The sequence below is a fragment of the Vombatus ursinus genome, unplaced genomic scaffold, assembly GCF_900497805.2.
Source record: "Vombatus ursinus unplaced genomic scaffold, bare-nosed wombat genome assembly UNPS02014830.1, whole genome shotgun sequence".
NCBI lineage: Eukaryota > Metazoa > Chordata > Mammalia > Diprotodontia > Vombatidae > Vombatus > Vombatus ursinus.
Window position 1 is genome coordinate 37,907,437 of NW_020954608.1, and position 14,130 is coordinate 37,921,566.

The following is a 14,130-nucleotide window of genomic DNA, read 5'->3' on the forward strand; positions in this document are numbered from 1 at the left end:
TTAAAATATATTGTGTATTTTTGTTACACAGTATTTAAAAATTTTAAATTGAGGCCATATCTTAAAATGTCAAAGAATCCTCCTACTGTAGCAGCTAACCTCTAAGATAGAATTTCACTGTGGCACAGATCAAATCCTTAACTCCAAAGTATTTCACAGAGCACTATCTACCTCACAGACATTTTCTCTACACACAAAAACTCAATGAAATAATCACCACCACAAAAACTGAAATGTTACTGTTTTATTTATATGAACTAAAAACATCTGGAAATTTTTTAAAGGCAAAAAATAGTTCTCAAACCTCCAAATCAGGTCTAGGGCATTAATCAAGAGATTAAATATTGGGATTCCTTTTTTTTACCCCCTAAGCATCATAATACACTTCCACATTGAAGAACAACTTATAAACAGAACATGGGTACCTGTCCCACTGCTGCCACTTCTGGGAAAAGAGTAGTTTGCAACTTAACATTCTGGCAAACAAGAGGACAGAACATAGGCACCGAGTTATGTACTGGATACACTCCCAACTCTGACAGTGAACCTTACAGTACTGGCCATTTTATCAGTTCTCTTTTTTTCTGGCCCTATTAACTTTTACAGACCACATCTAACCTTGCATTCAAATAGTTCAATACTTCCATCAAGCTAGTGGAATCATTAATCCACTAATGTCTCGAGCTAAAGTGGATGAATTCTGTCTTAAATTAAGGATCTTGTTTATTAAAGCAAAATCAACACTATAGCAAATCTTGCACAAAATTTGGTCAGCAAGGGTGTAGGGTTTGCTCTAATTTGCATTTCTCTATCTGCACAGAGATGTACTTAGATCTTCGGAGACAAGAGACTAGGTCTACTAAGTCCTGTATCAACACACAATCCAAACCTTTCCCAAGTCCTATTTGTCTTGGCTTGAAGAGAGATGATTCATTCAAACTCATTCTCTTATATTCATGATTCTCCACTTTTACTTCTGAATGTAAAGAGGTTTTCCAAAAATTAACAGAAAGGTCTTACTGGCTCCAAAAAGAGCAGACATATTCACCACTGGCAGAGACTGCCAAGATGATTACTGCGGGGTTTGTGTAGCTGTTTTTTCTTACAGCCAGCACATTACTAAGGAAGTGAAGGATCACACATGTTATGATTGCCCTCCTCCCCCTGCCCTTTGATATCTTCAAGATTTTCCACAGTTCATGAAATATCACATCACTGATGCATTCAAGAATCATCATAAGGGCCTATCAATAAATGTAAACAGCTATGGTGTAGTGAAAAACAAAGAAACAATCAGAGAGGCATAGAGCTTTTTTTTTTTTTTAAAGGATTTTATACTATGTAAAAAAAACCACAAAATAAAAAAAAGGGTCAGTCAACATGAATTTTAGGAGTCCTTCCCAAAAGTCTCAATACCCACTGGTCAAGCAGGCTTGCCTTCTTTCCTCTTTGCTTTCAGCCTAAAGGCTTACTAAGGATTGCCAGAGGTGATTTGTGCTCTGAGTTCTTAAAATCAGACTTGCTCTGCCAGATCCAAGACTCTGAATTTATCCAAGTTGTAGAAACAAGCTTTCACTACCCGTCCACCAAAATACCTCCCATTCAGATCAACAACAGCTAGAATGCAAACAGAAAAAGGTGATTAAATGCAAAGATGAAAATCAGTTATTTTTGAAAAATTCTCCAATATAAAGCATATTTAGTTGTATAATTTAATTTACCTTTAATTGCTGATTCAACCCTTTCAAACTCTAAAAATATTCGTACAGCTTCATCATCAGGAGCACCAGGAATCTGAAAGAGAGATTAAATCATACTAATAAAGATTCTACGTTCCTATACTAAGAGTGGCCTACATATATATAGCAAATTTCATGGTTTAACAATAGTTAGCATTGATTTGACACTTTAGGATTTGCAAAGCACTTTACAAATATCATCTCATTTTATCTTCACCACAGCCCTGGGAGGGAGAAGATATTAATCTTACAAGCCATTTTCCTCACAGCTGCCTAGTGACATAAGTAGTATACAGATGATTATCTCAATTTTACAAATAAAGACACTAAGGCTCAGAGAAGTTACATGTCATATAATATGTGGAAGAGCCAGAATTCTGACTTTAAGACTAAAACCGTAGGGGCAGCTAGGTGGCGCAGTGGATAGAGCACCAGCCCTGCAGTCAGGAGGACCTGAGTTCAAATCCGGCCTCAGACCAAACACTTGACACTTACTAGCTGTGTGATCCTGGGCAAGTCACTTAATCCCAATTGCCTAACAATAAAAAAAAAATTAAAAAAAAAAAAAGACTAACACCCTATTGCCTTCTGAGCCAGTCCTGGGATACTGTGCATAATCTTCTACACTAACAAGATATCTTACTAAGTATCCTACTTTGGCAATTTGGCAATATATGGGAGGAGCAAGGGCGAGAAGTTGAGGATAAAAATAAAGCTGAAAACATGAGAAGGATGGTAGTACTCCCTCAGCAGAAATAGAGAAATCTGAAAGAGAAATTAGTTTTTTGGAGAAAGCTAATGAGTTTTGTTTTGGACATGCTGAATTTGAGATGTCGGTGGGACATCCAGTTTGAAACACCCAGCAGGCAGTTAATGATGGGGCACTGAAACTCAGTAGACCCTGGGACTGGAGACAGACAGAGAGAGAGAAAAAGAGAGAGAGACAGACACACATAACACACACACACATACACACACATACACCCCTGGGAGCTAATTCCACAGAGGAAATTAAACTCATGGGAGCTGATAAAGTCACTAAATGAGAGAGTAAAGAAAAAAGAGGACCCATGAACCTCAGGGCATACCCACAGTCAGGAGGCACAATACAGATGATGAGCCAGCAAAGAACACCAGAGAACAAGTAAGTAACAGAACCAAGAGATAGTAGTAAACCTAGAGGCAATATCCAGGAGAGGTTGGTCAAAAGAAACAAATGCTGCAGAGAGATCAAGAAGAATGAGAAATAAGAAAAGGCCATCAGATTTAGTAATTAAGGCATGACTGGTAACTTTGGGGAGAACAAAGTAAAATTGCCAAAATAATCTCTTGGTTGTGGAGTCAGAGGATCTGGCTTTAAATCTTGCCTCTGACATTACTTGTATGACCTTGAGTGAGTTACTTAATCTCCCCTGGGCCTCAGTTTCCTCAACTGTAAAACAAGGAGCTCTAGACCAATGAGTATATGATGTTGGTATGTTGCTCTTCTGTTCAAAAACTTTTGAGGCTTCCGATGGAGCAAAATTCAAAGTCTTGGCCTTTAAGGCCCCCCATAATCAGATACCACCTTACTTTTTCAGGCTTCTCTGTTACTAATCCCCTCTATGTCCTCTAGCCAAACTCTGCCCACAAAGAGGCAGTGAGCTCTTTCTTCTCTGTATGCCTGGAATATCCTCCTTCCCCATCGTTGCCTATTCCTAACCCCTTTTTTAAGTCTAACTCAAATGACACCTCCTCTTTGAGGCCTTCCCCCTTATACAGCATATAGCACACAGGCACTTAACAGATGTATACTGAATAGCAAGCAGCTGTCATTGAACCAAAGCATGGAAGGAACCTTCTATGTATCTGCTGATAGGCTGTATTTCTGTTGTTCTTGTCTTTCTAAGACAAGCTGATCACCAAATGTGGAGAATTCTTTTGGCCACAGCAACTCACAAAGAATATTTACTGAATTGTGGAAGGGTTGGAATCTGCATCAGTATAGGGAGTAACCCAAAGTATTATCTCCACATTCAAACTTTTATAGTATAGCAAGAGTACTGTGGGCAACATATGAGAAATACTCTTGTAATTAGGTAGTAATTTACCTTGACATTATTACTCCACCTGCAGCAGAGAACAAATTGTTGAAGCTCTATTCTAGCAAAAAGAAGTTGGCATAATAGTCCCTGAAGCTGCAACATAGAGGGAAAAGAGGTCTGACTCTTGGCTTAAAAGTTTTTCTTTCTAAGTGTTTTTCATCATAAGCATATAAATGTTCTTAGGAGGATAAAAAAAGAAAGGCCATTACTTCAAAAATTACACATTTTCCAACTTTGCCATATTTTTCACACTCTTCCTTGGTTTCACCTTCTAGATCTTCATCTACTTCTCCAGCACCCACCATGTTCTGCAAATCAAGGAAAAGAAATTCAATGACTATATGTCAAACTAGATGGTTACAGGTATGCAAACAGCAAATCTTAAAATTTCATAATGACAAATTTTCTACTTCAAGACTGACATACTGGAAATTTTTATCCCTGAAACATTCCGAAGCTAATGGTTCTTTTAAAAATTAAAGGTATTTATATTAAAGAAAGCCCTGGGCATCAAGTTAATGAGGGTCCTATTCAGGCACTAGAATTCTGCACAGCCTTCCAGTAGCAGAAGAGAGAAATGTTAAAAATAATATTTTCCCCTGGTCTGAGAAACTACCATACTTCAAAGCATCATAGCAATCTTTGAGTAATTTCTAACCACTGAATCGCAAAGAAATGAATACCTCAACACAAATAACTTTAAAATCACATTTTGATTTCTGACAATTTCAGTTAAGGAAAGGAAAATCTTTCTTTTACAAGATCCTGCAATAACCAACCTCTCTCTAAGACTTGCATTTCTTTATTATTAGTCAGTTTTTGAGTTCTCCCCAAATGACAACCATGACCCTGATTCTTTTGATAGTCACTGACACAATAAATTGTAGCTTATGTAGCAACTTTGGTGAATAAACATGCACTTTTTTGTTGCTGGTTTTTTTTTCTTTCTTTTTTTTTTTGTGTATGTGTATGTGTGAGGCAACTGGGGTTAAGTGACTTGCCCTGGGTCACACAGCTAGTAAGTATCAAGTGTCTGAGGTCACATTTGAACTCAGGTCCTCCTGATTCCATGGCTTGCTCTATCCTAGCTGTGCCACCTAGCTGCCCCATGAACATGCACTTTTAAAAAGTAAAATCAGTAAGCTATAATTTGTATTTAGATGATTCCTGGACATAAATTATGCAGGAGAAATAATTTAAGCAGTTACTATTTTTGTTCTTCTATACTTGAACAATATTTGAAACAAAGCCAGACAAAAAGAAAAGACTTTTTTCTACTTACCCTTAGTAGAACCACTTTTGTAGGACACTTCAGAATCTCGGTTAATGGATTTGAATCTGATTTCTTGGATGCATCTGCAGCAACAGAATAAACCAATATGTATGAAAACCAATACGTATGTTATCACAGTAAAAAGCTGGGTCAACCCTTGCCATCATGAAACAATGAAATCCAACAATGAGCATCGTGTTTCTCCCAATATCATCTCAAGCACTTCAGCAATCTTTCACACAAGAGAAAAGGATACCTACTTACAAAAAGACAACCAACTGGCTTTGTTATAGGGAATGCTTATCACAGTGATTTTCAAAATGGTTTTCAAAGAGAGGTTTTTAGTTACTGGATAAGTTATTATTTCACTTCCCAAAGGAGAGCATAAATGGCTTAGGACAAATGCTTACAACTTAACTTAGTACAAAATTCTGGCTTGGCTATGTACAGAATGTTCCAAGCTGTCAAGCAGCCACTTGTTCTGTATCAGTGCCTTATCAGTACTGTTCATGGCAAGTTAATAACTGACTGCAGATTCTAATTACTTTGCTGGTAGTATAGCCTAAAGAAAAGGAGGGCAGTGAAGTACAAAAAAAAAAAAAATCGGTTCCCAGTAGCCTTGTGATACTAATAGAATACTATACCAGGTGTGGAGTTGGAATGGAACTCTAAGGCCATCTAGTCTAACTCCTCTCCAAACCCTGAATCCTATCAATAACAATCCCAATATATAGTCACTGGGCCTCTGCCTTGTCATCTCTACTAGCAGGGAACTATCCCCAGAGGCAGCCATTTTCATTTCTGAACAGATCAAATGTTAGAAAGTTTTCCATTACAGTTGGCCAATGGCTCATTCCTCTCTTACAAGGGAGTCCTTTAAATATTTGAAGACAATTATGTCCCTAAAATTTGTCCTCTCCAGGCTAAACATCCCATTTGCTGTACAACTTATGTGCTTACTATATGGTAATAGTTTCTAATCACACCACTGCTTCCAAAATGCAAGTGGAAAAGTGAGCATAAAAGTGAGTAAATGGAAGCTATGGGTGTAGACAACTTTTTCTGGGAGTTTGTGTATTAAAGGGAGGAAGGATACATAGGTTGATTAGTTTGAGGAAATGGTAGGCTCAGATAAAGGTTCTAAAGGACAGAGGCAATCTGGACATGTTTGTAGGTAACACTTAAAGCACCAGTGACTAAAAAGAGGTTGGAAATTAGGGAAAGATGTTTGAAGGGAAAGCAATCTGAGAGAAAGAGGAGATGGAAATAAGGATGCAGATAAAGGCTCAGAGATTTAGAAAGATCTCAGGAGCCACTGAATCTAAACTCTTTATTTTGCAGACTGAGGAAACAGGTACATAGAGGTTAAATGGCTTGCACAGGGTCACAACTATTAAGTTTTTAAGGATGGATATGAACCCAGAACTTGTTGACTCCAGGTTCAGTGTCCTATCTATTACACTACTCTGCCTCTCAAGGGGTGGCACTGGAAAGAAGGGTTATCTCTCTAAGTCAATAGCAAAGGAGAGGATAAAAGATAATGTTGAAATGATATGCAATATGGAACTGGGGAGGAAAAAGAACTTATGACATCATTATGGGAAGTGTAATGAGAACTGGACAAGGAATGAAAATATTGGTGTAAGACAGTGAAAGACCAGTTGAAACTGTATAATCTAAGTTTGTAGCGGACCAGTAGGCTAGGTAACTTTTAGGCAGATGATGGCATAATTCAGGGCTGGGATCTGAAAAAAGATAAGCAACAATATAACAAGAAAACAAGAGACTTAAAGGTAGGGGACAATGAGTACAAAATTCAACTAGTTATCTCAAAAGTCAAGATTTTTGAAGGAGAAAAACAAGGCCAGAATAGGGGCAATGGTCTAAGTAAAAGGGGAGGGAAATAGCGAGTAAAACCTGGGTAAGGTAGGAGAATAGATTTAAGAAGGTTAAGGTAAAAAGAGAACTATAAAGACAGGATATTATGAGTGAGAAGTTTCAAAATTGTGGATTGTGGAGGTGAATACTTGTAAGTGATGATGTGATCAATGTAGCATGACAGTATAGATCTGAGCAGGCTACAGGTAAAAGCACTAGGAAATAAGGAGAGGCTGAATATTGGGGAGGGGAAATGACTGAAGGAGTTAAGTTCCCGGAATCAGAGAGTATCAAGGGTAAAAGTATAATATCATAGATTTAAAGCTGGATGGGACCTAAGGGGCTTTCAAGTCACTATTTTTATGTTAGCATTTATCAGGAATCTTGGATTATCTTAACATATACATGAGGAACTTACATGAGAAAAGCCTTTAAGGGTACATTCCACTCTACTGTGTCAAATATTTATTAATCAAGAAATAACATACTGAATGGAATCTTGTATTCTCTGAATGCTTCAGTCAGCTATGTAAGGATAAAGATACAGTCCAACAAAGAAATCCGTGAAAGTCTACTTATTTTTTTCTCATATTTTCATGGAGGCTACTCTTGAAGTGTGTATATCATTTGATCGATGACATCATAAAAAAGGAAAAGTAAGTATATGGGTTAATAATTACTGACATTCTCTTTTCTCATTAAGAATATGTCTGTGTAGGGTGGAGCCAAGGTGTTGGAGTGGAGGTAGCAGTCCAGCTGAACTCTGCCAACATTCTCCTCTAAACAACTTTAAAACAATGTATCGAATTGAATTTTGGAGAGGCACTGCCAACAAAAGGTTAGAGCGAGACATTTTTCTAGCCCAAGACAACTTGGGCAGGAAAGGTTGGTAACAAGAGGGTAAGGCTGGCTTGGAAGGTAAATGGCGGCAACACCAGTGGTGGGCCTAGAGGTAGCTACAACAGGGTAACAGTAGTTTTGAGAGCTCTCAGTCCAGAGACAGCATGGGGCGGGGGAGGGAAAAGGAGGGAAGAAATGACTGGGAAAATGGTCAGGAGATTATGGAAGCCCTTTTGCTGGAACTGGGCGTGAGATCTGGCACTGTTTGACAATGCCACTGCCCCTATGCAATTCTGGGTCACAGTTTCAAGGCTGTGGAGGAGCACATGTGGTCAATCACAAAGGAGAAGGCGCCCCAGTCCCAGGGTTCCAAAGCAGAGAGGAGCACTAGTGCTTAGGGTAGCAGGGGCCCTTCCTTGGTAAAGACCAGAGAGCATACCAGGAGAGCAGTGACCACACCTCTCCCTGGATCACATCACCCTGGAAGCACTGAAAACTTACAGACTCCCAGAACTAGCTCTGAAAAGAGCAGCGGAAAAAAGCCCAAAGGTTAGCACAATGCCCCTCCCCGACTCCTAAGTGAGCAGTGTTCAACTCTAACGTGAAGTTCAAAATGAAAAAATAGGTTAGAAAAATGAGTAAACAACAGAAAAAAAACATGACCATAAAAAGCTAATAAGGTAGCAGGAAAGACCAAGACAAAACTCAGAAGACCTCAATGTGAAAACAGCTACAAGCAAATCCTCAAAGAAAAATGCAAGATGAAAATAAGCCCACCAAGAATTCCTGGAAGAGTTAAAGAAAGAGATAAAAGAGGCAGCTAGGTGGTGCAGTGGATAGATCACTGGCCCTGGAGTCAGGAGGACCTGAGTTTAAATCCAGCCTCGGACACTTGATACTTCCTAGCTATGTGACCCTGGGCAAGTCACTTAAACCCAATTGTCTTACAAAAAAAAAAGAGAGAGAGAGACAGATAAAAGTCATGGAGGAAAAATGCAAAAAGAAATGAGAACAATACAAGAAAATCATGAAAAGAAAATTAATGGTTTAGTAAAAGTGGCCCAAAAAATACTGAAAAAAATAACACTTTAAAAAACAGAACCAGCCAAATGGTAAAAGAGGCACAAAAATTCATTGAAGAAAAGAATTCCTTAAAAAGCAGAATTGGCAAAACGGAAAAAGAGGTATAAAAGCTCACTGAAGAAAATATTTCCTTAAAAATTAGAATTGGGCAAATAGAAGCTAATAACTTCATGACACATCAAGAAACAATAAAACAAAGTCAAAAGAATGAAAAAAAAGAAAAAGAAAATGTGAAACAGCTCACTGGAAAAACAACTGATCTGGAAAATAGCTAAGGGAGAGATAATTTAAGAATTATTGGATTATCTAAAAACCATGATCAAAAAAAGAGCCTAGACACTGTATTTCAAGAAATTAAAAAGGAAACTTGTCCCAATATCTTAGAACCAGAAGGTAAAACAGAAATTGAAAGAATCTACTGATCACTTCCTAAAAGAGATCTCAAAATGAAAACTCCCACAAATATTACGGCTAAATTCCAGAGCTACCAGGTCAAAGAGAAAATACTGCCACCAGCCAAAAAGAAACAATTCAAGTATCATGAAGCCACATTCAGTATCACACAAAATTTAGCAGCTTCCATGTTAATGGAGTGGAGGGCTTGGAATATGATATTCCAGAAGGCAAAGGGGCTTGGATTATAACCAAGAATAACTTACTCAGCAAAACTGAGTATAATCCTTCACGGGGAAAATGGTCATTTAATAAAATACAGGACTTCCAAACATTCCTGATGAAAAGACCAAGACCTGAATAAAAAATCTGACAAACAGAAGACTGAAGAGAAGCATAAAAAGATAAACATGAAAGAGAAATCGTAAGGAACCTTTTAAGGTTAAGATGTTTATATTCCTATGTGGGAAGATGAGACATGTAACTCCTAAGAAGAACTTTACCATTATTAGGGCAGTTAGGAAGAGTCTACATAGATGGAGGGCAATAAGTGTGTCTACTATGTTGGGATAATCTAAAAAAAGGGGGTAAGAAAGGGATGCACTGGGAAAAGAAGGAAGGGAGAGGAAGAATGGGGAAAATTTTCTCACATAAAAGAGCACAAGGAAGAGCTTTCACAGTGGAAGGGATAATGAGGGGGGAGGGGGCCAGCAACACTTGACCCTTAACTTGAACTTTACTCTCATCAGAATTGGTTCAAAGAGGGGATAACACAAAGGGGAAGCAGAGTAATAAATGGAAGGGTAGGTTAAGGGAGCCAGTGGTCAGAAGCAAAACAGACTTTTGAGAAGGAATGGGGGGGAAGAGGGAGAAAAGGATAAACAGAAGAAAATATGGTGGAGGGAAATACACAGTTAGAAATCATAACTGTGAATGAGAATGGAATGAACTTACCCATAAAACGGAAGCAGATAGCAATGCATTAGAAACCACAATCCAACAATATATTCATGAGATACATACTTGAAACAGAGACACACACAGAGTTAAAATAAGGGGTTGGAGCAGAATCTATTATGCTTCAGTTGAGGTAAAAAAAAAAAAAAAGGCAAGGGTAGCAATCACGATAGGACAGCTAGGTGGCACAGTGGATACAGCACCAAGCCAGGAGTCGGGAAGACTTGAGTTCAAATCTGGCCTCAGACACTTATGAACTGTGTGACCCTGAGTAAGTCACTTAACTGTGTTTCCCTCAGTTTCCTCCTCTATAAAATGAATAGGAAAAAGAAAAAGCAAACCACTCCATTATCTTGTCCAAGAAAACCCCAAATGGAGTCACAAAGAACTGGACATGACTGAATAATAACAACAAAGCAATCACGACCACAGACAAAGGAAAAGAGAAAATAGACTTAAGCAGGGAAACACCTTTTTACTATTAAAAATGCCACCTACTTCTAGAGAGAGAACTAATGAACTCTGAGAGCAAAACGAAATATAACTTCTTCACTTTTTAAATTTTTCTTGCCTTTTTTTGGGGGGGGGAGAGAATATGGCCAATATAGAATATGTTTTGCATTATTTCACATGTATAATTGATATATTGCTTGTCTTCTCAATGGGTGGAGGAGGAACTGGAAGGAGAGAAAGAATCTGGAACTCAAAAAAATTTTTAATGCTAAAAATAATAATTTTTGAAAATAAAAAAAGTATAGCCTGTGATTCCTGCCCCGTTCTCCAATTTTGTGATCTCTTCCCCTCCCTGAGCTATCCTGTGAAATGATCCCTCAATGTTTTCAAGATAGTGCTACCTCCTGCACAATTTTCTTCAGTACATAACTGGTCTGGTCCAGCAACTCTTCCAGAATTCATCTTAAGAGCCATTTCAACTTCCCTAATATCTCTGCTGGGGACTTGAACGTCAGGTTCAAATGTGATGAAAACAGGCTGTTACAGAAATACCAGTTATTTTGTTCAATTTTTTGCCTATTTGTTGCCTTTCATTTTATCTATGAATACTCTTGGGTTCATGTAGGTGAGTTAAGTGTCACACCAAGGTAAACTTTTGTTTTTGTTATCTTTTGAGGAGATACTAATCCTAGCCTCCTGCTGTCCTCCTCTATAGTGTTTTACAAGTGAGTTAATATTTTAAACACATGCTGTACTTGGATGTTCCATCTCTCCATTTGGCAAAGAGAGAAGCAACCTGGTACAGTCAATAGAGCACTGGTCTCAGGAAGACCTGAGTTCAAATCCTGCCTGACTCAAATGAGATACAGCACCATATCAATGTTACTGTTGTTGTTATTATTAGATGTTGACATGTTTTCTGCCTAATATGGTTTCAGCTTCTTCAAGTCCCCTCTTTTTGGTGACTGCTTTATACTGGTTAAACATTTAGAGGAAATGATGATAAGTTCAATGTCTTTGCCTTTTTCTATGTCCCATTTTTAGGCACCAATGACTTGTTTGAGTAAATCAGACTGAAGTTGTTGCAATTATTCACTGTATTTTAATTCTATCTTCAACTTTGATAATGGGTTTTTTTCCCTTTTTCTTAACTAGTTGATGGCTTAAACACACAGAGCTGATTCTTCTCTGACTCCCACTTCTGTCAAGAGAGTCAATTTCATTGTTTTTAAAAAAAGGAGAAAATGTTCCCCATGTCCAGTGCCTTGTAACTCTTCTTGAAGAAATGCTTCTTGATTGAACAAAATATGATACAAAGGCACAAGATTACTGAGATAAGCCTTTGACTTTTTTGGTTTTTCATAGCTAAGGAATATTTTCTAAAACTTTTCACCATCCAACCTGTGCTCACCTTTGCACTGAAGTCACCAAGAATCAAAGCTATATGTTAACTTGGCTTGCAGGAGCTTGTCAAGTTCTTTGTATAATTTTGCTAACTTTCCATTTTCTACAACAGATGCAGTTATATTCATACTTATTACTTTGCTTAGGTAGCCAACTGTCTCAGGAAGTGGTATTTCCTTGTTGCTTTTGGGTGCATTTGGGTTTGGTAACTGGTCTTAACATCACGAAGACTTGAGTATATAGCCTCAGATACTCATAAGTTGTTTGACCCTGGACAAGTCACTCAACCCCTGCCTGCCTCAGATTCCTCAACTATAAAATGGGGATAATAACAACACGTATCTCCCAGGGTTGTTGTGAGGACCAAATTAGATAATACTTATCTGTAAAGCATTTAGCACAGTGCCTGGCATATAATAAGCACTATGTAAATATTATCATTAAAAAAGTTTTATCTTTTTGTCTTTCTATCACAGTCATTTCCCAGACTTTCCTAAACTCCCAAACTGAAACCTCCCTTCACAACAAATAAAAACAAATAAGTAAAATAGGCTATTATACACAGTTCTTTGTTCTAGTAGTGGCCTACCTCTCTTTTATTGTCAACAACTCTCATTTGCCTCTCCAAGAAGAAACTCTGAGTCACCTTTCCATTAGATTTTAACTCTGTCTTTTGGTTTTATCCATAAGAAAATCAATATAATTTGATTTTAATTCTTCAAACAGGTGTAACAAATTGTTAACTAACAGATGAGCACTTCATAATTAGAGTACCCACTGTTTATAGACAGTCCACAAACCAATTTCCAACAACCTTTTTAAAAGAAATAGCTTAAAGAAGGAAATCTATGGCCCAGCTATATTGTCTATGGGTAGTATACAGATTGAGTGATTCTTAATGATTTCTGACATCCTTTCTTGTCACTGAGAAAGCAGAAGGGGATGGCTTAGGACTGAGGGGCATTTTAAATTTATTTCATTGAATTGCCACAGTCAAAGAATTCATCACTTGGTGACCAGTTTCTCTGTAATGACCATCACTCTTAGCTAAGTTGTGCCACAGACCACAGACTCAGTTGGTAACAAATATGGTACTTGAAGCCCTTTCAGTATGATTGAACTTGACAAAGCCTATATCTTAGGACAGTCTTTAAGGATGTGTCACCTCTACAACATACTGTTGCACTGGAATAAGACTGTGGAATTTAAATAAATCCCTAAAATGCTACCCTTGAGGTTTTTGCCTGATTTTAATTCACTCTTAAGGAAAAACAATTCTGACCTGCAACAAAATCATAAATTAATATTAAATCACAATTAAGAAAATATCTGGGCCTCAGATATAAAAGCAAAATTTAGCTGAAGGAATTAAATAGTAGGAAAGGACAGGAAGAGTGATAAAGCAAACAGGATACATATAATCAAGAGAACTCAACATATATCTAATTAACATGGCATACATATATCACTAATATTAATGCTACAAAATCCAATTAAAAGATATGATGGTTCCAATTTCACATCAAGATTCTTTCTTCAAAAGAAACTGTAGCTTCATCTTTTCCTAATGACTTTTTAAAGAAAGAAAAAAGATTTTCTTTTCCTCCAATTTCCCCATTTTTCCTTATTAAGAGTTTAAATCTCTAGCCTTATTCCAACAATTAAAGGCAAGAACCTGGCTGAATCTCATGTCTGGACTACTTCTTCCTCCTCTGCTCTGCCTACTGAGTTCCCTAGTTTCCTTAAGTCCCAGCTAAAGTCCCATCTTTTACTGAAGGCCTTTCCCAAGTCCTCTTACTTCTAGTGTCTTCTTTCTGTTAATTATTTCCTACTTCTCTGTATATAGTTTGCTTTGCATATAGTTGTATGTATATTGTCTCCCCCATTAGACTGTAAGCACCTTGTGGACAGGGACTGTCTTTTGCTTTTTTTCATATCCCCAGAGCTTAGCATGGTGCCTGGCACACAGAAGGTGCCAAATAAATGTGTTTGACTGAAGAACCATCTAAAAAAATCTGTAGTTTTG

The 14,130-nt window shown here is 37.7% G+C and overlaps 1 protein-coding gene across 2 annotated transcripts in view; it reads right to left on the minus strand.

Annotated features, from left to right (window-relative positions):
* Nucleotides 1-229: 229 nt before the first annotated feature.
* The window catches only part of RBM17 (RNA binding motif protein 17), a 41,152-nt gene continuing 27,251 nt past the window's right edge, over nucleotides 230-14,130 (minus strand). For both annotated transcript variants that reach the window (XM_027838859.1, XM_027838858.1), the window contains exons 9-12: nucleotides 5,106-5,179; nucleotides 4,033-4,131; nucleotides 1,722-1,794; nucleotides 230-1,617 (exon numbers count right to left, since the gene is read on the minus strand). In XM_027838859.1, the coding sequence (XP_027694660.1) occupies nucleotides 1,514-1,617; nucleotides 1,722-1,794; nucleotides 4,033-4,131; nucleotides 5,106-5,179 (350 nt within the window). In that variant the 3' untranslated portion in view covers nucleotides 230-1,513. The remainder of the gene's footprint in view (nucleotides 1,618-1,721; nucleotides 1,795-4,032; nucleotides 4,132-5,105; nucleotides 5,180-14,130) is intronic.